Source organism: Ahaetulla prasina, chromosome 3, assembly GCF_028640845.1.
Source record: "Ahaetulla prasina isolate Xishuangbanna chromosome 3, ASM2864084v1, whole genome shotgun sequence".
NCBI classification, from domain to species: domain Eukaryota; kingdom Metazoa; phylum Chordata; class Lepidosauria; order Squamata; family Colubridae; genus Ahaetulla; species Ahaetulla prasina.
In genome coordinates this window covers 109,492,582-109,513,708 of record NC_080541.1, presented here as the reverse complement: position 1 = coordinate 109,513,708, position 21,127 = coordinate 109,492,582, and the positions used below count along the sequence as shown (strand labels likewise).

The 21,127-nt window shown below is 42.0% G+C and overlaps 1 protein-coding gene across 1 annotated transcript in view; it reads left to right on the top strand.

Annotated features, from left to right (window-relative positions):
* Nucleotides 1-21,127, top strand: part of APBB3 (amyloid beta precursor protein binding family B member 3) — an 88,523-nt gene that overhangs the window by 53,495 nt on the left and 13,901 nt on the right. The window contains exons 8-9 of the mRNA XM_058178154.1: nucleotides 960-1,047; nucleotides 4,883-4,966. Of these exons, the coding sequence (XP_058034137.1) occupies nucleotides 960-1,047; nucleotides 4,883-4,966 (172 nt within the window). The remainder of the gene's footprint in view (nucleotides 1-959; nucleotides 1,048-4,882; nucleotides 4,967-21,127) is intronic.

Genomic DNA, 21,127 nt, shown 5'->3' with positions numbered 1-21,127 from the left:
AGGATGAATGTCAATTTTAAATAATTGAGTTTTTGCTGTGTGTGAATATTCTTGTTATATGATAGGCAATATCACTCCAATCTTCTTGGACTTGGATTCTGATTAAGCTAGTTTAGTTGAGGTGTCTGGGGCATGCTCTCATGTTAGTTTGATGATGGCTTGGGTCTGTGACTCCTGATGTGGCAGCTAGGGAGTTCAAACTGAATTCAGCCACCTATTAGACCTAGTTCCCTCCTGCATTGTTAGAGTGGCCCAAGAAGTAGGCCATGGGTCCATTCGATGGTATCAGCTTCTTTGAGGGAATGGAGTGATTTCTTTGGTCTTGAAGGAAGTGCTGGTTTGCTTCCTGATCAAGAAGCCATCCTTGTACCCAACAATTTTGGGTAACTATTGATCTATTTACAGCCTCAGCCTTCTTTTGGGGGAGGGATAGAGTGTTGAGAAGGTGGTTGGACAGCAAATGATCTTAAAAGAATCTATTATCCAGACCTCTTTTAGTTGGGTTTCAGGCAAGGAGTCATTATGGAGATGGATTTTGTCATATAATTGAAGCTTTTTAAAACATACATAATATTTACTATACATTGTGAACATGCCTGGTAGTCATCGAAATGTAGATATTGTGCAGCTTGGTCTCATTTTGTGAACATTAATCAATAGAGGTCCCACTTGGTTGATGATTTGAAAAAAATCTTTTGAACCATGCTCTTCACAGGCTTCATCAGAACCAGACTTCTAGTGGTTGATAGTCAATCAGCAAAGTGCCAATTAACCTTGTGAACCTGTTAGTAAGCTCAACTAATAAGAGGATCAGATTGCATTTATTGAAGGGGGGGGCTTGTTATTTGAGTACTTATTTCTGCCTATATAGTTGGAGCCCTTGCACTTTGCTCCTCAGTTTTACTATAATAACATACTAACATAGGCTTAAGCTGTAATGGTCTTTTTCTATCTTATAGGTTATGGCTGAGCAAGCAGTGGCAAGTAGCAGCCTCTCTCGATCCATCACCCTTGAATCTATTTCTCCAAATGATATATCTCTGCAAGGTAACAACATTCTAGACCAAGTTTCTTTAATTACATGCATTTTATTTTTCCTCACAATTACAGAAATGTAGTGATTATTCCTTAGGCTCTTATATTAAGAACCACTACTCTTTATTACCTTACCCCAGAAAGAACCTCTACATTGGGATGAAAGATTGAATAACAAAGCAGCATTTTCACTATATAGATATGATTTGTTGAATTTCACCTTGGCATTTGTTGCTTGGTGTCTTTATTTTTGAATGGATTTTGTCTGATCTTCACAGACTCTTATGTGTGGTAAATCATTGCACTGAACAGGATCCGAGGTCTCTCATACCTTTCCTGATGCATCATGAACTACAGTACATTACCATATTGTCCAGTTTGAAAATACACAACTGCTATAATTGTAGAATACAATTAGCTGCTATAATTGTAGAAAAATGCAGGAAATGGGTGGGAAATCAGAGTGATGGTCAGTGAAGAACACATCTGCTGGCCACCTTTGCCACCAAAACACAGCTGAAAGAATTACTGCCAGACTGAAGTCTCTGGCAATCTGAAGAGGAGTTTCATTGGTATTCTTTGTTTTCAAACAGTGAAGGAACTGATGTGCTCTTGACTGCCCCCTTATTATAATCTGCAATGCAGCATTTGATACCTCCTATAAAAACTTCCATTCTTAGTGCTTCATTCAAAGAATGAAGAAAGGAATGGAGGCTTGACGGTAAGCAATAACTCTTTATTAATGACTCACTGACCAAAGGAACAAACGAACGGCAAGTAAAGGGGCAATATTACCAAGCAAGCGCACTTTCTCTCACAGCTGCTATTTCTATAGCAGCAGTCAACTATTGGCCAATGACGGCCGCTCATTTCTCCCGCCGGCTAAGGGGAAACGTCCCAGCTAATAGGCAACGATTCTCTGTTGCCAAGAAGAGGCGTGGTTGCATACGCTGCACTCCTCCCCCCTTGGATGGCACATGCATAATCCTGCAAATATGTGGGGCGCCTACGCAATCGTTCTGATCGATGCAGTTCAGGACTTCCACCAGATTGAGCAGAAGGAGGTAGCTCTAGAACCGCAGGAACAACCGGGACCAATGAGGGCGATACCTCAGGAGGGCTGGAGGGCGGCACCTCTGGAGGGCGGCACCTCTGGAGGCTGGCCGACGGAAGAGTTGAACTATTCGGTAAGTTAGCCATCAGGAAATTTGGTTGTAGTGGAACGTCGAAATTGCCGACCGGCTGAAGAGTAGGAACCGAAGGTAATCCATCAGGAGTCCTGCCCAGCAAATCTCAGGGTATTGCAGGGGCAGTGAATTTACATCCCCGAATCTGATCCACATGACGCCACCAAATCCGTCCATCCTTGAGCTCCAGCCTGTAAGAATGGGGCCCCGTTACTTGAACAATTCAGCTGGCAACCACAAGAGATCACCCCCATGGTTCTGGACAAAAAACCATTCCCCCTCAGTAAAGGTCCTGATACGGCTGGTCGAGTCCAATGGGGTATCAGAGACATAATTGGAATACAATCTGTCTAGGGCCATTCGCAGGTGCTGGCCCATAAGAAGCTCGGCTGGGCTGCGATTGGTCATCGGGCATGGGGTAGTATGTTGCGCCAGGAGGTATTTCGTTAGTTTCTCCTGCCATGTTCCCGACCCAAACCGGGTCAGGGCATCCTTAACAGACCGGGCAGCTTGTTCAGCCCGGCCATTACTGGCTGGATGGTAGGGCACAACCTGGGTATGCCTGATGCCCAAATTAGCCATGAACATCTGGAAAACGGCCGAGGTGAACTGTGGCCCGTTATCTGAAACTACCACATCAGGCAAACCGTGGGTGGCAAACAGTTTGCTCAGCGCCTTTTTGATAACCTCAGAAGTGGTTGATGCCATGAGAACTACCTCCACCCAGTTAGAGTATGCATCAACCACTATCAGGAAGTTGTGCCCATGGACCGGGCCAGCCAGGTCAATATGAACCTGGGACCAACGACTCCCGGGGACCTCCCACTTTGTAGGCGTGGCCGCAGGTGGCATTGCCCGGGACAGTTGGCAACTCTGGCAATTCTCTACCCATTTTGAGATGGTCTGATCCACTCTAGGCCACCAAACGTAACTGCGGCCTAAAGCTTTCATCCTGGCAATGCCCGGATGTCCTTCATGTAGGTATTGTAATACAGAGGTGCGTAAGGGATGAGGGACCACTACCCAACTGCCCCACAGTAAGCAGCCCCTCAAGATGGACAGCTCATGCTGTCTAGTCTTGTAGGGTTGAAACTCCCCTGGCAGGCAGTCCCGTGGCCAACCCCGTCGTATCCAATCCAGAACCTGTGCAAGAGTAGGGTCACGCTTGGAATGATATAAATAAATAAATAAATAGATAGATATGCAATATCAGCTGCAGTCATCAAGGCAGGAAGCTCATCCACCAAAAAAACGGATGAGGCAGGGGCCGGGTCCTCGACACCCAAAGGGAGCGGACAATGGCTAAGCCCATCTGCATTGGAAAGCTCTTTCCCTGGGCTTTCAACTGATAATTGTACGCTGCCAAGAAAATAGACCACTTAGATAGGCGAGGGGACATGATCTGAGGGGTCTGTTTGTCACTGGCTAACAACCCCAAGAGAGGCTTATGATCAGTGATCAATTGGAAAAAACGGCCATAAATGTAGTCATGAAACCGTTTAATGGCAGCTACAATGGCCAGAGCCTCCTTGTCTAGTTGACTATAATTCCACTCTGCCGACGACAGAGTCCGAGAAAAATAGGCAATTGGAGCCTCAGATCCATTTGGTAGTAGGTGGCTCAGAACAGCCCCTATACCATATGAAGAGGCATCATAAGCTAAAGTAAGGGGGACACTGTCGCTATATTGGACCAACACGGCATCCGAGGTGAGGAGAGCCTTGACAGCAGCGAAAGCAGAGACCTGGGCCTTGCCCCACGACCAAGAGTCCTACCATCAAGTAACCTATGAAAAGGCTCCGCCACAGAAGCCTTATGGGACAGGAACACGCTATAAAAGTTAAGGAGCCCCAAGAACGACTGCAAGTCCGCTTTGCAGGTAGGAGTAGGGGCATTTTTTATCGCCTCCACTTTCAACGGGGTTGGTTGCAACCCATCAGCATCAATTAGGAACCCCAGGAACTCAACCCTAGGCACCCCGAATTTACACTTAGACTTTTTAAGCTTAAGGCCCGTCTGTTGGAAACGGGTAAGAACCTGTCGCAGGCAGCTAATGAGGGCAGCCTGGCTGGTGGCAGAGACCAACACATCATCAAAATATGGAACGACTCCAGGTATGCCCTGCAAGAGCCGCTCCATAAGGCTATGAAACAACCTGGGGGCCACACTGATCCCAAACTGCAGGCGGTGGCATTTAAAAGCGTCCCTGTGAGTGACAATGGTTTGGGCAGCCACCGTGGCATCATCCACAGGAAGCTGCTGATATGCTTGTGCCATATCTAACTTAGCAAAGATAGACTCCTGGCCCAAAGAGTGGAGAAGGTGTTGGACTACAGGAACTGGATAAGGGTGTGCCTGCAAAGCACGGTTCAATGTGCATTTGAAATCACCGCAGATGGATACTGAACCATCCGGCTTAATGGGAGTGATGACAGGAGTCTCCCATTTAGAGTGGTCAGTGGGCTCCTTAACTTTTATAGCGTGTTGATGGCACTCTTAAGGACCAATGAATGAACTCAGTGAGACTTACTCTAGGATCATGAAGAAATACTTGATTACTCATTAAATGACATGTTTCAGTATCTCTTTATTTCCAATGCCTTAAGATTTATTTTCTGAACAACAGATTGGAACAAATCTGTTCTCTTTTGTTCCTGCAGCTAATATATTGGATGTTGTGAGAGAGTCTGTTCAGAAATACAAAGCTTTCTATATCGGCAGCTTACCAGTATCTAAATCTATGGGTACGTATTTCTTAATGATTTCTGCAACATGTTTATAGCTGCTTCATAAATATTGCGAGGTGTAAACTTTACTGAGTACATCATTTCAGCAATGATGAAGAAAGCAAAAATTGCTCTAACTTTTCCCATGCAATCCTGCATAGTTAAAAATAGATTTCTCTCCTCCTCCCACTGGACACATCACATTGTCCACTTATGGATTGTCCTTTTGTTTTGAGAACAGTTTATGTCTTGGCTGACACCTACAGAAGTGTCCTTGGTGGGTGTTTGGCTATCCCGTCTGAAGTCTGGAGCCTGTGCATTCCATCTTCCCCTTCCCTCCCCCCAGTTCTTTGGCAAATTGAGAAGCAATAATATTCATAGGAAGCATAAGCAAATTCAGTCTTGACATGCTGGCCCCCTGGAAAGAAGGGATACTTACCAAATATCAAACACATGTTACCATCATGGGTTCATACCATGTCAGAGTTTGTTGCAAAATACAAATCCAGAAGCACACACAGATAAACTGATGCAGCAAGATTCATTAACTTCTTTATATACACAATAATACATGAAGTAAGTTTATCATACCAACAGCAGATTCATAGTTTAATTTCAACTCAGATCAGCAGACAAGTTCACACAGACTGGTTTCAGTTTCTCTTCTCTGCACAGAATCAGAAGCTGCAGACTAAGACACGACCTGGCTCCTGCCTCAGTTCCCAGTTGGCTGACTTAGTTGCTATGCCTATTCATTGGCTGACCTTGTTACCATGTCTTCCCAGTCATGAATATTCTAATGTATCATTCCTCTTTACATCTTCCCCTGGTTTCTGAAGCTATTTCAAATGAAACCTGTTCATTAGCCAGTCTGCCTTAACATGTTGGCTTTAATTCATTCTGCTTCTATCCTTGGATATCCTTTCCATTGCACTAGATATTGCAATTTCCACTTGTAATAAGTAGAGTCTAGGATACTTTTTATCTCATAATGTTTTTCTCACCCCAGGGTTTCTTTCCTCACTGATCTTAGCTTAGACCCTTGTGCTGGTTTTAGCAAGCTACAATGGAATACCAGATGCACTTTTCCTATTATCTTGGGTAACCATAGCGCTACTGTGACTGGATTGATTATTTTCACAATAGGAAATGGACCAATATACATGGGGCCCAACATCCTACAAGGTTGCCTTAACTTTAGGTATTTTGTGGATAAGTACACTCTTTCCCCCACCTTGAACTCCTTTTGGGGAACTCTCCTTTTGTCTGCTTGTTGCCCTTTTCTTGCTTTCACTAAGGCTTTCTTTACATCTTCGCATGCTCTATTTAGGGAGTAACTCCTTGAGAGTTACTAGGAGGGAGGCTCCTTGGGATACTCTGGCATAGGCATGAACTCAATCCCCATGGTTACCTTAAATGGGGTGAAGCCTGTGCTGCTATGCATTTAATTATTGTATGCTACCTATGCAAATGGCAAGAGCTCAGTCCACTTGAACTATTGATAGTTAATATAACAATGTAGGCATTGATCTAGTTCATTCTGAGGCTCCATTTGTACTCGTATGGAACCCAGAGCTAAGATCCTGGGAAGACCCTATCAGCTTTACGAATTCACACCAGAACTCTGCCATAAACTCTACCCGGTCCAAAGTGATGTGTTTGGGCATTCCATGCAGTGAGTAGATGTGTTGTGCAAACGTCTGGGCCAATCTTTGGGTGGAGCTTGGGGCATGCCACAAAGTGGGCCTGCTTGAAGAACAGATCCATGATGGTCCAAATCACAGTGTTTATGATTGACCTTTTCCAATCCTGTGGCCACTGTTGAGTTTTCCAAATTTGCTGGCATATTGAGTGTAGCACTTTTACTGCATTGTCTTTTAAGATTTTGAATAGCTCAGCTGGAATACTGTCACCTCCACTAGCTTTGTTGTTGTTCAGACTTCCTAAGGCCCATTTGATTTCGCATTCCAGGATGTCTGGCTTGAGGTCAGTGGCCACCCCATCATTGTTATCAGGGACATTAAGCTCCTTGTATAGTTCTTCTTTGTATTTTTTCTACCTCTTCTTAATCTCTTCTGCCTCTGTTAGGTCCCTGCCATTTTGGTCCTTTATCATGCCTATCTTTGCATGAAACGTTCCCTTCATATCCCCGATTTTCATGAAGAGGTCTCTGGTCCTCCCTATTCTATTGTTTTCTTCTATTTCTTTTCACTGTTCATTTAAGAAGGCATTCTTATCTCTTCTAGCTATTCTATGAAATTCTGCATTTAATTGGGTGTATCTTTCTCTTTCTCCCTTGCCTTTCACTTCCCTTCCTTCCTCAGCTATTTGCAAAGCTTCCTCAGACAGCCATTTTGCTTTCTTGCATTTCTTTTTCTTAGGGATGGTTTTAGTTCCTACCTCTTGTACAATGTTGCGAACCTCCATCCATAATTCTTCAGGTACTCTGTCTATCAGATCTAATTCCTTAAATCTATTTGTCACCTCTACTGTATATTCATCAGGGATATGATTTAGTTCATACCTGAATGGCCTCGGGCTTTCCCCTACTTTCTTCAGTTTAAGCCTAAATTTTGCAACAAGAAGCTCATGATCTGAGCTATAGTCAGTTCCTGGTCTTGTGTTTACTGACTGTATAGAGCTTCTCCATCTTTGGCTGCAGAGCACATAGTCAGTCTGATTTCTGTGTGGACCGTCTGGTGATGTCCATGTGTAGAGTCATCTCTTGGGTTGTTGGAAAAGAGTGTTTGCTATGACCATAGTATTCTCTTGACAAAATTATACCAGCCTGTGCCCTGCTTCATTTTGTACTCCAAGCCCAAACTTGCCTGTTATTCTGGTTATCTTTTGGTTTCCTACTTTAGCATTCCAATTCCCCACGATGATAAGGACATCATTTTTTGGTGTTAATTCTATAAGGTTTTGTAGGTCTTCATAAAACCGGTCAACTTCATCCTCTTCAGCACCAGTGGTTGAGTCATAGACTTGAATGATTGATATTGAATGGTTTGCCTTGGATTTGAACTGAGATCATTCTGTTATTTTGGGGATTGTATCCCAGTACCGCTTTTCCTATTTTTCTATTGACTAGAATAGAATAGAATAGAATAGAATAGAATAGAATAGAATAGAATAGAATAGAATAGAATAGAATAGAATAGAATAGAATTTTTATTGGCCAAGTGTGATTGGACACACAAGGAATTTGTCTTGGTGCATATGCTCTCAGTGTACATAAAAGAAAAGATATGTTCATCAAGGTACAACATTTACAACACAATTGATGGTCAATATATCAATATAAATCATAAGGATTGCCAGCAACAAGTTATAGTCATACAGTCATAAATGGAAAGAGATTGGTGATGGGAACTATGAGAAGATTAATAGTAGTGCAGATTCAGTAAATAGTTTGACAGTGTTGAGGGAATTATTTATTTAGCAGAGTGATGGTCTTCGGGGAAAAAATGTTCTTGTGTCTAGTTGTTCTGGTGTGCAGTGCTCTATAGCATCGTTTTGAGGGTAGGAGTTGAAACAGTTTTTGTCCAGGATGCGAGAGGTCTGTAAATATTTTCACGGCCCTCTTCTTGATTCGTGCAGTATACAGGTCCTCAATAGAAGGCAGGTTGGTAGCAATTTTTTTTTAATTTTATTTATTTATTTATTTTAGACTATGAAGGCTACTGCATTTCTTCTGAGGGATTCTTGCCCATAGTAGTATACCTGATGTTCATCTGAATTAAATTCACCCATTCCTGTCCATTTTAGTTCGCTGATTAGAAGACGTCGATGTTCAGTCTTGGAATAGAATAGAATAGAATAGAACAGAACAGAACAGAACAGAACAGAATAGAATAGAATAGAAGAGTTAGAAGGGACCTTGAAGGTCTTCTAGTCCAACCTCCTGCTTAGGCATGAAACACTACACCACTTCAGACAAATGGTTGTCCAAAATCATCTTTAAAACCTCCAGTATTGGAGCATTCATAACCTCTGGAGGCAAGTTGTTCCACTGATTAATTGTTCTAACTCTCAGGAAATTTCTCCTTAGTTCTAAGTTGCTTCTCTCCGTGATTAGTTTCTAACCATTGCTTCTTGTTCTACCCTCAGGTGCTTTGGAGAACAGCCCGACTCCCTCTTCTTTGTGGCAACCCCTGAGATATTGGAACACTGCTATCATGTCTCCCTTAGTCCTTCTTTTTATTAAACTAGACATACCCAGTTCTTCATATATTTTAGCCTCCAGTCCCCTAATCATCTTTGTTGGTCTTCTCGGCCCTCTTTCTAGTCTCCACATCTTTTTTACATCATGGCGACCAAAACTGGATGCAGCATTCCAAGTGTGGTCTTACTAAGGCATTATAAAGTGGTATTAACTCTTCATTTGATCTTGATTCTATCCCTCTGTTTATGCAGCCTAGGACTGTGTTGGCTTTTTTGGCAGCTGCTGCACACTGCTGGCTTATATTTAAATGGTTGTCCACTAGGACTCCAAGATCTCTCTCACAGTTACTACTATTGAGTACATATTGTTTTTTGTGCCTAAATGTAGAACCTGACTTTTTTCACTATTGAATTTTATTTTGTTAGATAGCACCCAATGTTCAAGTCCGTCAAGATCCTTCTGTATCGTAAACCTATCTTCTAGAGTGTTGGCTATTCCTGCCAGCTTGGAGTCATCTGCAAATTTGATGAGTTCCCCATCTATCTCCTCGTCCAAGTCATTGATGAAGATGTTGAAGAGTACTGGGCCTAAAACAGAGCCTTGGGGTACTCCACTGCATACTTTCCTCCATGTAGATGCAGTTCCATTGAGGACTACACGTTGAGTGCGGTTGGTCAGCCAGTTACGAATCCATCTGGTGGTGATGCTATCTAACCCACATTTTTCTACTTTATCTAGTAGTTGGTTATGGTCTACTTTATCAAATTCCTTACTGAAGTCCAAGTAAATTATATATCAACAGTATTTTTCTGGCCCACTAATTTTATCACTTTCTCAAAGAATGCAATAAGATTAGTCTGGCATGATCTGTTTTTGACAAATGCATGTTGGCTTTTGGTTATTACTTTGTTTCCTTTTAGGTGTTCGGTGATTCATTGCTTGAATCATCTTGCTTGATTATCTTTTCCTATATTTTAAAATATATATATTTTAACAAAAAAGAACAACAATTACATAACATACATTGACATAACATACATTAACATAGAAGCTATGTTTCTTCTTTACATCAGCTTTGTTTCCTTATTCCTCTCATGTTTACATCCTTGTTCCCTCTTTCATTTCGTTTAATTAAACTTTTTTTTGTCCCATTCTCTCTTATTTCTTTTTATCTTCTATCCTATCTATCCTTCTGACTATTCATTTTCTTTCATATACATGCATATATAAGGTTTTCGCCTTTTTCCATCATCTAATATTTCTAGCCTCTAGTCACTTCCCTAATTTTGCTTGATTATCTTTTCCAGAATCTTCCCTGGTATTGAGGTCAGGCTGATAGATCTGTAGTTTCCTGGATCTATTTTTTTTCCTTTTTTGAAGATGGGAACTACATCAGCTCTTTTCCAGTCCTCTGGCAGTTCCCCGGTGTTTTTTATCTTTATCTTTATCTTTATCTTGTTCTTTATTTTTATATCTTTGAAAGATATAGTTCAGTGGTTCTGAGATCTCATCTGCCAGTTCCTTCAGAACCTTGGGGTATAATCCATCTGGTCCTGGTGATTTGAACTCGTCTAGGGTAGGGTTCTAGGGTTCACTTACCATTTTCTTCCCTATTTTAACTTATGTTCCTAATCTGTTTTTTGTAGTATTGTTTTTGATAGATTGGACTGTTTTTTCCCTTTGTGTAAAGACAGATGCAAAAAATGAGTTAAGTAGATCTGCTTTCTCCCTGTTGCTTGTCACCTTCTTGCCACTTTCTCCCAACAATGGATCAATTGTTTCCTTGACTTTTTTCTTGTTTTTAACATGTTGGAAGAAGCTTTTTTTGGTTATTTTTTACTTTTTTTTTAATTTGCATTTATATCCCGCCCTTCTCCGAAGACTCAGGGCGGCTTACACTATGTTAGCAATAGTCTTCATCCATTTGTATATTATATACAAAGTCAACTTATTGCCCCCAACAATCTGGGTCCTCATTTTACCTACCTTATAAAGGATGGAAGGCTGAGTCAACCTTGGGCCTGGTGGGACTTGAACCTGCAGTAATTGCAAGCAGCTGTGTTAATAACAGACTGTCTTAGCAGTCTGAGCCACCAGAGGCTTTTGTTGGAAGCCTTTGTTCATTGTGAGCCTTAACTTTCCTCACTTCATCTTTACAGGCTCGGGCTATTTGCTGATATTCTGCCTTTAGTTATTTGCCCCTCTTTCCACTTTTTATACTTGTCCTTTTTGTCTTTCAATTTGTCAGAGAGTTCTTTGTTCAGCCATGCTGGTTTCTTTTGAGAGCTGTTTTTTTTTTAATTGAAAAAGTTTTAAAAAACAAAAACATTTTTCCCCCTTTTCCCCCCCTCCCCCCCTCAAAACCCCCTTCACCCCTCCCTTCACCCTGCCCCCCCCCCGGCTTCCCGGGTCAATCACAAGGTATTGTTATACATAAACCAAACATAGAGTAAGTTTTTCCCTTCTAATCCAATTAGCCTCATCCGAGTCTTTTCATTTCCTAACCTCCCCCATTACATTCTAAAATAATACATCCTAATTATTCAAAGGCAATCTGATATCTCTTAATCTGATATCTATTTTGTAAATAATCAATCCATTTTTTCCATTCAATTAAATATCTTTCCTGCGTATTGTCTTTCAAAAAGGCTGAGATTTTTGCCATCTCAGCCAAGTTAGTAACTTTCAATATCCATTCTTCTATTGTAGGTAATTCTTTTTTCTTCCAATATTGTCCAATCAGCAGCCTTGCTGCTGTTATTAAGTTCAAGATCAATTTAGTCTCAGTCACTGTACAATCCGTTATAATTCCCAAAAGGAAAAATTGCGGCAGGAACTTTATCTTCTTCTTCAAGACATTTTGAATAATCCACCAAATTCTTATCCAAAAGGCCTTAATTTTCTTGCAAGTCCACCAAATATGAAAATATGTAGCATCATCACACTTACATCTCCAACATTTCGGTTGGATATCAGGATACATACATGATCATTTTTGGGGATCTAAATGACATCTATAAAACATCTTATAAAAATTTTCCCTTAGATTCTGTGCTTGTGTAAACTTAACATTTCTAACCCAGATTTTCTCCCATGTTGCCAACATTATTGGTTCCTGAATATTCTGTGCCCATTTTATCATTCAGTCCTTTACCAAATCTTTTCCCGAATCTATTTTAAGCAACACATTGTACAATCTCTTTATATGCTCGTGGGTCTGATTTCTAATTTGCTTTATTAAATTTTCCTCCCTTTGCATTATACCAGTTTTTTGATCTTCTTTCCATCTAGCGCTTAGTTGCCCATATTGAAACCAAGTATATTTCCTCCCTTCTTCATTTAATACCTGTAAAGATTTTAATTGCAAGTTACCTCTTTCAGCATACAAAAGTTCTTTATAAGTAATCATTTCCTGTTTCTGTTCTATATTTATATTCTCTATTGCATGTCTGGGGCTTGCCCATATAGGAATCTTATAGTCTAGTTTGTAGGAATATTTGTAGGAATATTTTTTCCAAAAGAGCACTTCTCAACACATGATTCTTAAAAAATAAAAAATAAAAATAATCTAAAAAGCCCTATCCACTTTTTTTTCATAAAATAAATACGCATGCCATCCATATAATAAGTCATAACCTTCTATATCCAAAATTCTTTCCTCCATTAAATTAAACCAGTCACTTATTACTGAAAGGGCTACTGCTTTATAATATAGTTTAAAATTAGGCATTTTTAGGCCTCCTCTTTCCCATGAGTCCTGAATTATTTTCATTTTAACCCTCGCCTTTTTACCTTGCCATATAAATTTATTAATCCCAATCTGCCATTCCTCCAAATTTTTATCTTTCTTGATTATTGGTATCATCTGGAACAGAAACAAAAATCTAGGTAACACATTCATTTTAATAGCTGCTATCCTCCCCAATAACAATAGCTGCAGTTTTTTCCAAGCATTCATGTCTTTCTGAACTTTTTGCCATAGCAACTCATAATTATTCTTATAGTTTCCTGTTCGATGAACTAATATAAACCCCTAAGTATTTAATCTTTTTTCCACCTCAAATCCTGTTATTTCCTCTAATTTTTGTTTCTTTTGTTTAGACATATTTTTAATTATCACTTTTGTTTTATTCTGATTTATTTTAAATTCTGATACCTTTCCATATTTATCAATTGTTTCCGACAGAGATATACTTGAATTTATAGGATTTGTTAAAGTAACCACTAAGTCGTCTGCAAAAGCTCTAACTTTATACTCATATTGTCTAATTTTAATTCCCTCTATCTTCTTTAACTCTCGTATTTTATCCAATAATGGTTCCAGAGTTAAAACAAACAGTAGTGGTGATAAAGGACATCCCTGTCTCGTTCCTTTCGCAATCTTAATAACTTCTGTCAAACTACCATTTATTATAATCTGAGCTGTTTGCTCTCCATAAATCGCTTTAATTATTCTAACAAAGCAGTCTCCAAATTGCATTTTCTCTATTAATTTAAATAAAAAATCCCAGTGCAATCGATCAAAGGCCTTCTCTGCATCCAAAAAAATAAGTGCTGCTAAAGTATTCTTCTTTTCCAAATATTCCAATATATTAATAATCTGTCTAACATTATTCCTCATCTGCCTCCCTTTTATAAATCCAGATTGATCAGTATGAATTCTTTGTTGTAAAACTAACATTAATCTATTCGCTATTATTTTAACAAAAATCTTATAGTCCGTTTGTAACAATCCACAAATAGCACTACTTTGTTAGACTGAGAACTTCACACTTTCGCTTTCAGATGCCATTTTAAAGAGTCAATTAAGCAGAGACAAAGAAGGGTTTCCAATTTCAAAAGGGGAAAAGTCAGGATACTTGCGTGCTGTTTCTACTTCAAAGATCGAATGCTTGTGTTTTTCCCCGTCTGCTTAAGAAGTCAGTCCATTTGACAAGTCCTTTTGAGCAGAAGTGGTCCCTACTCCCTTTTCCTGACAAAGCAGGAGCGTGTTTGAAGTCGGAGGACAGCGGGGCTCGGTGGGACCTCAAACCCAGGAATTTCGTTCCACAGAGCAAAGCCCCTGGGGAGATCTACCACTCCCCCGCAGCTCTGCAAAACCCTTTTCACCCAGGGGTATGCTGAGGCCTGCAAACAGCTGATTTCTGCTGTTTTGCTGGCTTTTACGATCTTCTAACGTGGAGCGCCCTGTTCGAGCGCCCAATAGGAGCGGTGACGTCACTGGAAGCCCGAGAGCTGTTTTTCTCCTTCATTGGTATTGTGCTAGACTGGGCTTTTATAATCTCACTTTTAAAATTTCCCAAGTTTTCCCCTTGAGGATTCTCAGAATAGAATAGAATAAATAGAATAGAATAGAATAGAATAGAATAGGATAGAATAGGATAGAATAGAATAGAATAGAATAGAATTTACTGGCCAAGTGTGATTGGACACAGAAGGAATTTGTCTTGGTGCATATGCTCTCAGTGTACATAAAAGAAAAAATAGGTTCATCAAGAATCATAAGGTACAACACTTAATGATAGTCATAGGGTACAATATCAATATAAAGCAATATAAAGCAACAAAGTTACAGTCATACAGTCATAAGTGGAAGGAGATGGGTGGTGGGAACAATGAGAAGATTAATAGTAGTGCAGACTTAGTAAATAGTTTGACAGTGTTGAGGGAATTATTTGTATGGCAGAGTGATGGCGTTTGGAAAAAAACTGTTCTTGTGTCTAGTTGTTCTGGTGTGCAGTGCTCTATAGTGTTGTTTTGAGGGTAGGAGTTGAAACAGTTTATGTCCAGGATGTGAGGGATCTGTAAATATTTTTACAGCCCTCTTTTTTGATTCGTGCAGTATACAGGTCCTCAATGGAAGGCAGGTTGGTAGCAATTGTTTTTTCTGCAGTTCTAATTATCCTTTGAAGTCTGTGTCTGTCTTGTTGGGTTGCAGAATCAAACCAGACAGTTATAGAGGTGCAGATGACAGACTCAATAATTCCTCTATAGAACTGTATTAGCAGCTCCTTGGGCAGTTTGAGCTTTCTGAGTTGGCGCAGAAAGAAATTCTTCGTTGTGCTTTTTTGATGACGTATTTGATGTTGGCTGTCTATTTTAGATCTTGCGATATGGTAGAACCTAGAAATTTGAAGGTCTCTACTGTCGATACTGTGTTGTCTAGTATTGTGAGAGATAGAAGTATGGAAGGGTTTCTCCTAAAGTCTACCACCATTTCTATGGTTTTGAGTGTGTTCAATTCCAGATTGTTCCGGTCGCACCACGAGGTTAGTTGTTCAACCTCCTGTCTGTATGCAGATTCATCATTTTCTCGAATGAGACCGATCACTATTGTGTCATCTGCGAACTTCAGTAGTTTAACAGATGGATCGTTAGAGATGCAGTCATTAGTATACAGAGAGAAGAGAAGTGGGGAGAGCACACAGCCTTGGGAGGGGGCTCTGTACAATTAGTACAGGTATCTGATGTGATTCTGCTTAGGTTCACCTGCTGCTTCCTGTTTGTTAGGAAGCTTATGATCCATTTACAAGTCTGTTCTGGTACCTGTAGCTGGTTTAGCTTAGTTAGAAGAATGTCTGGTATTGAATGCTGAACTAAAGTCTACAAAAAGGACCCTTGCATAGGTCTTTGGAGACTCAAGATGTTGTAGGATGTAGTGCAGAGCCATATTAACAGCATCATCTGTTGATCTATTTGCTCGGTATGCAAATTGCAAGGGGTCTAACAGCGGATCCGTGATGGTTTTCAAGTAGGAAAGCACTAGCCTTTCAAAGGTTTTCATGACTACAGATGTTAAAGCAACTGGTCTGTAGTCATTCAGTTCCTTGATGGTGGGCTTCTTCGGCACTGGGATGATGGTAGAGCATTTGAAGCAAGAAGGAACATAGCACATCTCTAGTGATTTATTGAAGATTCAGGTGAAGATGGGGGCCAATTGGTCAGCACAGATTTTTAAGCGAGAAGGAGTTATCTTGTCTGGGCTTGGAGTTTTTCTTGGCTTTTGTCTGTGAAATACGTCTTGCACTTCCTTTTCTGTGATCACTAGGGGTTGTGAACCCAATGCGATGGGGTCAGTTTTAAGAGACTTGGCTGCTGTTGGCATGTCTGAGATGGGGGTTGTGGAGATAGGTGGCCGTAGTTTCCTTTCAATCCTGCAGTAAAACACGTTCAGGTCATCTGCCAGTTGTTGATTTCTTTCAGCCTGGGAAGGAGGTTTGCCATAGCCGGTGATATTTTTAGGAATTTTCCACATGTTTGCTGGTTCATTTGTTGAGAACTGATTCTTTAGCTTTTCAGAGTAGCTTTTTTTGCTGCCCTGATGTCCCTTGTTAGTACATTTCTGGCCTGATTGTACAGCATTTTATCACCTTTTCTGTAGGCTTCCTCTTTGGAATGACATAGCTGCTTAAGTTTAGCTGTGAACCAAGGTTTGTTGTTACTGTATATTTGCAAGTTCCTGGTATGTACACTTAGATCTTCACAGAAGCTGACATATGATGTTACAGTATCTGTGAGTTCATCCAGGTCTGCAGAGGTATCTTTAAAAATATTCCAGTCAGTGCAGTCAAAGCAAGCTTGTAGCTTTTATTTATTTATTTATTTATTATTCGAATTTATATACCGCCCTATCTCCCAAAGGACTCAGGGCGGTTTACAGGCATATAAAACATCAATATCAATATACAAATTAAAATAATCCTTAAAAAACTTATTCTAGCGCCCGAATTATTAAAAATAGAAATATAAATATCAAATATAAATATTAAAATCAATTTAAAACCCCTCTAAATTTAAAAATCTAAGCCAGTCCTGCACAGATGAATAAATGTGTCTTGAGCTCGCGACGGAAGGTTCGAAGGTCAGGAAGTTGACGGAGTCCTGGGGAGTTCGTTCCAGAGGTGGGAGCCCCCACAGAGAAGGCCCTTCCCCTGGGCGTCGCCAACCGACACTGCCTAGCTGACGGCACCCTGAGGAGTCCCTCTCTGTGAGAGCGCACGGGTCGGTGAGAGGTATCTGGTCGCAGTAGGCGGTCCCGTAGATAACCCGGCCCTATGCCATGGAGCGCTTTAAAGGTGGTCACCAAAACCTTGAAGCGCACCCGGAAGGCCACAGGTAGCCAGTGCAGCCTGCGCAGGATGGGTGTTATGCGGGAGCCACGAGGGGCTCCCTCTATCACCCGCGCAGCCGCATTCTGAACTAACTGCAGCCTCCGGATGCCCTTCAAGGGAAGCCCCATGTAGAGAGCGTTGCAGTAATCCAGGCGAGACGTCACAAGGGCGTGAGTGACCGTGCAAAGGGCCTCCCGGTCCAGAAAGGGGCGCAACTGGCGCACCAGGCGAACCTGGTAGAACGCTCTCCTGGAGACGGCCGTCAAATGATCTTCTAGAGACAGCCGTTCATCCAGGAGGACGCCTAAGTTGCGCACCCTCTCCATCGGGGCCAATGACTCGCCACCGATGGTCAGCCACGGATTTAGCTGACTGTACCGGGATGCCGGCATCCACAGCCACTCTGTCTTGGAGGGATTGAGCTTGAGCCTGTTTCTCCCCATCCAGACCCGTGCGGCCTCCAGGCACCGGGACAGCACTTCGATAACCGTTGGGGTGGTCCGGTGTGGAAAATACAGCTGGGTGTCATCCGCGTACAGCTGGTACCTCACACGAACCCACTGATGATCTCACCCAGCGGCTTCATGTAGATGTTGAACAGAAGGCGAGAGGATCGATCCTGCGGCACCCCACAAGTGAGGGGCCTCGGGGCCGACCTCTGCCCCCTGTCAACACCGACTGCGACCGGTCGGAGAGATAGGAGGAGAACCACCGATAAACGGTGCCTCCCACTCCCAATCCTCCAACCGCGCAGCAGGATACCATGGTCGATGGTATCGAAAGCCGCTGAGAGGTCTAATAGGACCAGGGCAGAGGAACAACCCCTATCCCTGGCCCTCCAGAGATCATCCACCAACGCGACCAAAGCCGTCTCCGTGCTGTAACCGGGCGGAAACCGGACTGGAACGGGTCTAGATAGACAGTTTCATCCAGGTGTAAGGAAACTGATATGCCACCATACTCTCAACAACCTTCGCGCGGCGGGTTGGAGACCGGACGATAATTACCTAAAACAGCGGGTCCAGGAAGGCTTCTTGAGGAGGGCCTCACCACCGCCTCTTTCAAGGCGGCCGGAAAGACACCTCCACCAAAGAAGCGCTCGTAATCGCCTGGAGCCAGCCTCGGGTCACCTCCTGCGTGGCCAGCACCAACCAGGAGGGGCACGGGTCCAGTAAACATGTGGTGGCATTCAGCCTCCCAACAACCTGTCCATGTCCTCGGAGCAACAGGGTCAAACTCATCCCATAAAATGTCACCAAGACCACCCTCAGCCGTCTCACCCGTATCACCGCAATCTTGGTCCAAACCATCCCGAGCTGAACGATTTTATCGTATAGATAACCGTTAAACTCCTCAGCACGTCCCTGCACGGGTCATCCCGCTCCCCTGGTGTAGGAGGAGCGGGTCACCTGAAACAGGGCGGCTGGGCGGTTATCTGCCGATGCAATGAGGAGGAGGCGTAGCTACGCCTCGCTTCCTCAATGCCACTAGGTAAGTCCTAGTATAGGACTTCACTAGTGTCGATCAGCTTCTGAACGGCTAGACCTCCAGGAACTCTCTAGGCGTCTTCTCCGGCGCTTCATCCTCTCAGCTCCTCGGAGAACCAAGGAGCCGGTTGGGACCTGCGCCGGGTCAGAGGCCGCAAAGGCACGACACGGTCTAAGGCCCCCGCCGCGGCCCGTTCCCAGGCCGCAACAAGTTCCTCAACCGAGCCGTGAGCCAGACCCTCAGGAAATGGCCCAAGCTCCGTCCGGAACCCATCCGGGTCCATCAGGCGCCTGGGACGGAACCAATGTATCGGCTCCGTCTCCCTGCGGTGGTGAATGGCGGTCAGAAAGTCCAGGCGAAGAAGAGAGTGATCTGACCATGACAAAGGTTCAATGACTATTTCCTTTAAGTCCAGATCTCTCAACCACTGACCAGAGACAAAAATCAGGTCCAGAGTGCCACCCCCAATGTGAGTAGGGCCATCAACTACTTGGGTCAGGTCCAAGGCCGTCATGGAAGCCATGAACTCCCGAGCTGCCGTCGATGACGAGCCGGAAGATGGCAAGTTAAAGTCCCCCATGACTAAAAGTCTGGGGGTCTCAACTGCCACCCCAGCCAGCACCTCCACCTTTAACTTTGCCTCCTCCGTCCAGGTCTTCATTGATTTAATTGTTGGTTTTGTGGTTTTAAGTCTTTGCCTGTAAGCAGGTACAAGGTGAATCATGCAATGATCAGAGTGTCCTACAGCTGCATGTGGTAAAGACCGATAAGCATCTTTTAGTGTTGTGTAGCAATGGTCTAAAGTATTCTTGCCTCTAGTGGGACAATTGACATGCTGAAAGTATTTTGGTAGCTCTTTCCTTAAGTTTGCCTTGTTTAGATCTCCCAAAATAATGGCCAGTGAATCAGGGTATTTGGCTTCAGCCTCCATAATTTGGTCAGCTAGAGTTCGTAATGCCTTGTTTACACAGGCTTGTGTTGGGGCATAAATAGCAATTAGAAGAAATGAGGAAAATTCATGAGGCGAATAGTATGGTTTACAGTTGATAATTAATATCTCTAAGTTTTTGTCACAGAATTTATATATTATAGTTATATTCTGAGACCAGCTGTTGTTGATATATAAGCATAAACCTCCTCCCTTCTTTTTACCAGTTGTTTCTGCAATTCTGTCTGATCGTTGAATCTGAAACCCTGGGATATGCAGGCTGCTATCATCAATTGATTCATTTAATTAGGTTTCAGAGAAGTGTAGGGCTGCTAAGTTGTAAAAATCAGAATTGTATCTGTTTAAAAGAAGTATTTCATCCATCTTATTAGCAAATGAACGTACATTGGCTAGGACAATTGAAGTCAAAGGAGTTTTATTTCTCCTATTCCTTAACCTGTTTAAAATTTCTGCCCTTTTACCTATCCTTCTCCATTTTCTTCATTTATTTATTTTTTTGGTAATCCATGGCTCCGGGGGAAATTGCTTCTTCCTGTGTTAGAATCTCTCCATGTTTGTAAAGATGGGGGTGGGGGCTGGGTCACAGAATGATGCTCCTTAAAGAAACATTGCTTAATTTTTAGCAGCTGGTCTCATGAGTATGAAATCCGTAGTGAGTTGCAGAGAATAATAAAAAATAAAAAAACTATTAACATTTCATCGAGGCAGCCTTCGGCGGTGCCATCTTGGATCAGATTCCATCTCATCCATGGAATCCTTCCCAAGCTCTTTCTAAGTTTATTAGCTCTCTTAAAATCTCTTAAAAACTAGAGAAGACTCTAGTTTGACTGCTGCTTCATGGAAACCTGGGCCTCAAGCTGCTTGGAAGATATAATGGAACCACTTCTTCCTGGATGCTCTTGTACTGGGGCATCTGGGAGAACACATCCGCCAGGAAATGCTCCCCCCACCCAAAATGTACTTCAGTATGAAGTCGAAACAGAAAAAGTATTTTTTTTGTTATTATTTTTATTTTACATTTTTCTTCATTTTACATCACAATTTCAATTTTGCAACACTGTTGCAAACAACTGGTTGTATCAGCACCTTTTTAACTATACATGATGTTATACATCCTAATTGCGATCATTTTTCTCTTATTCATACAGTATAGCCCGTGGAAAAAAAATAGAAATGTGAAATTATATAACATGCTTATATCTATTGTTTCCATGATTCTAACATTATTTTCTATACATTTATTACTCTATATATTTTGATTTACAATTTTGTGCAGTCTGGTACCAGTATTGCTTACAATGGGTATATAGCTTTATAATTGTATTTATTTCTAGCTTGTTGATCATCTTTCATCAATAAATTTCTAATCTTTGCATCTATTATCTAATCAATTGAACCATAGGTCCCATATTAAGTAATACTCTGTTTCTCCTTTGTCTTTAATTTCCATCATTAACCTGTCCTTT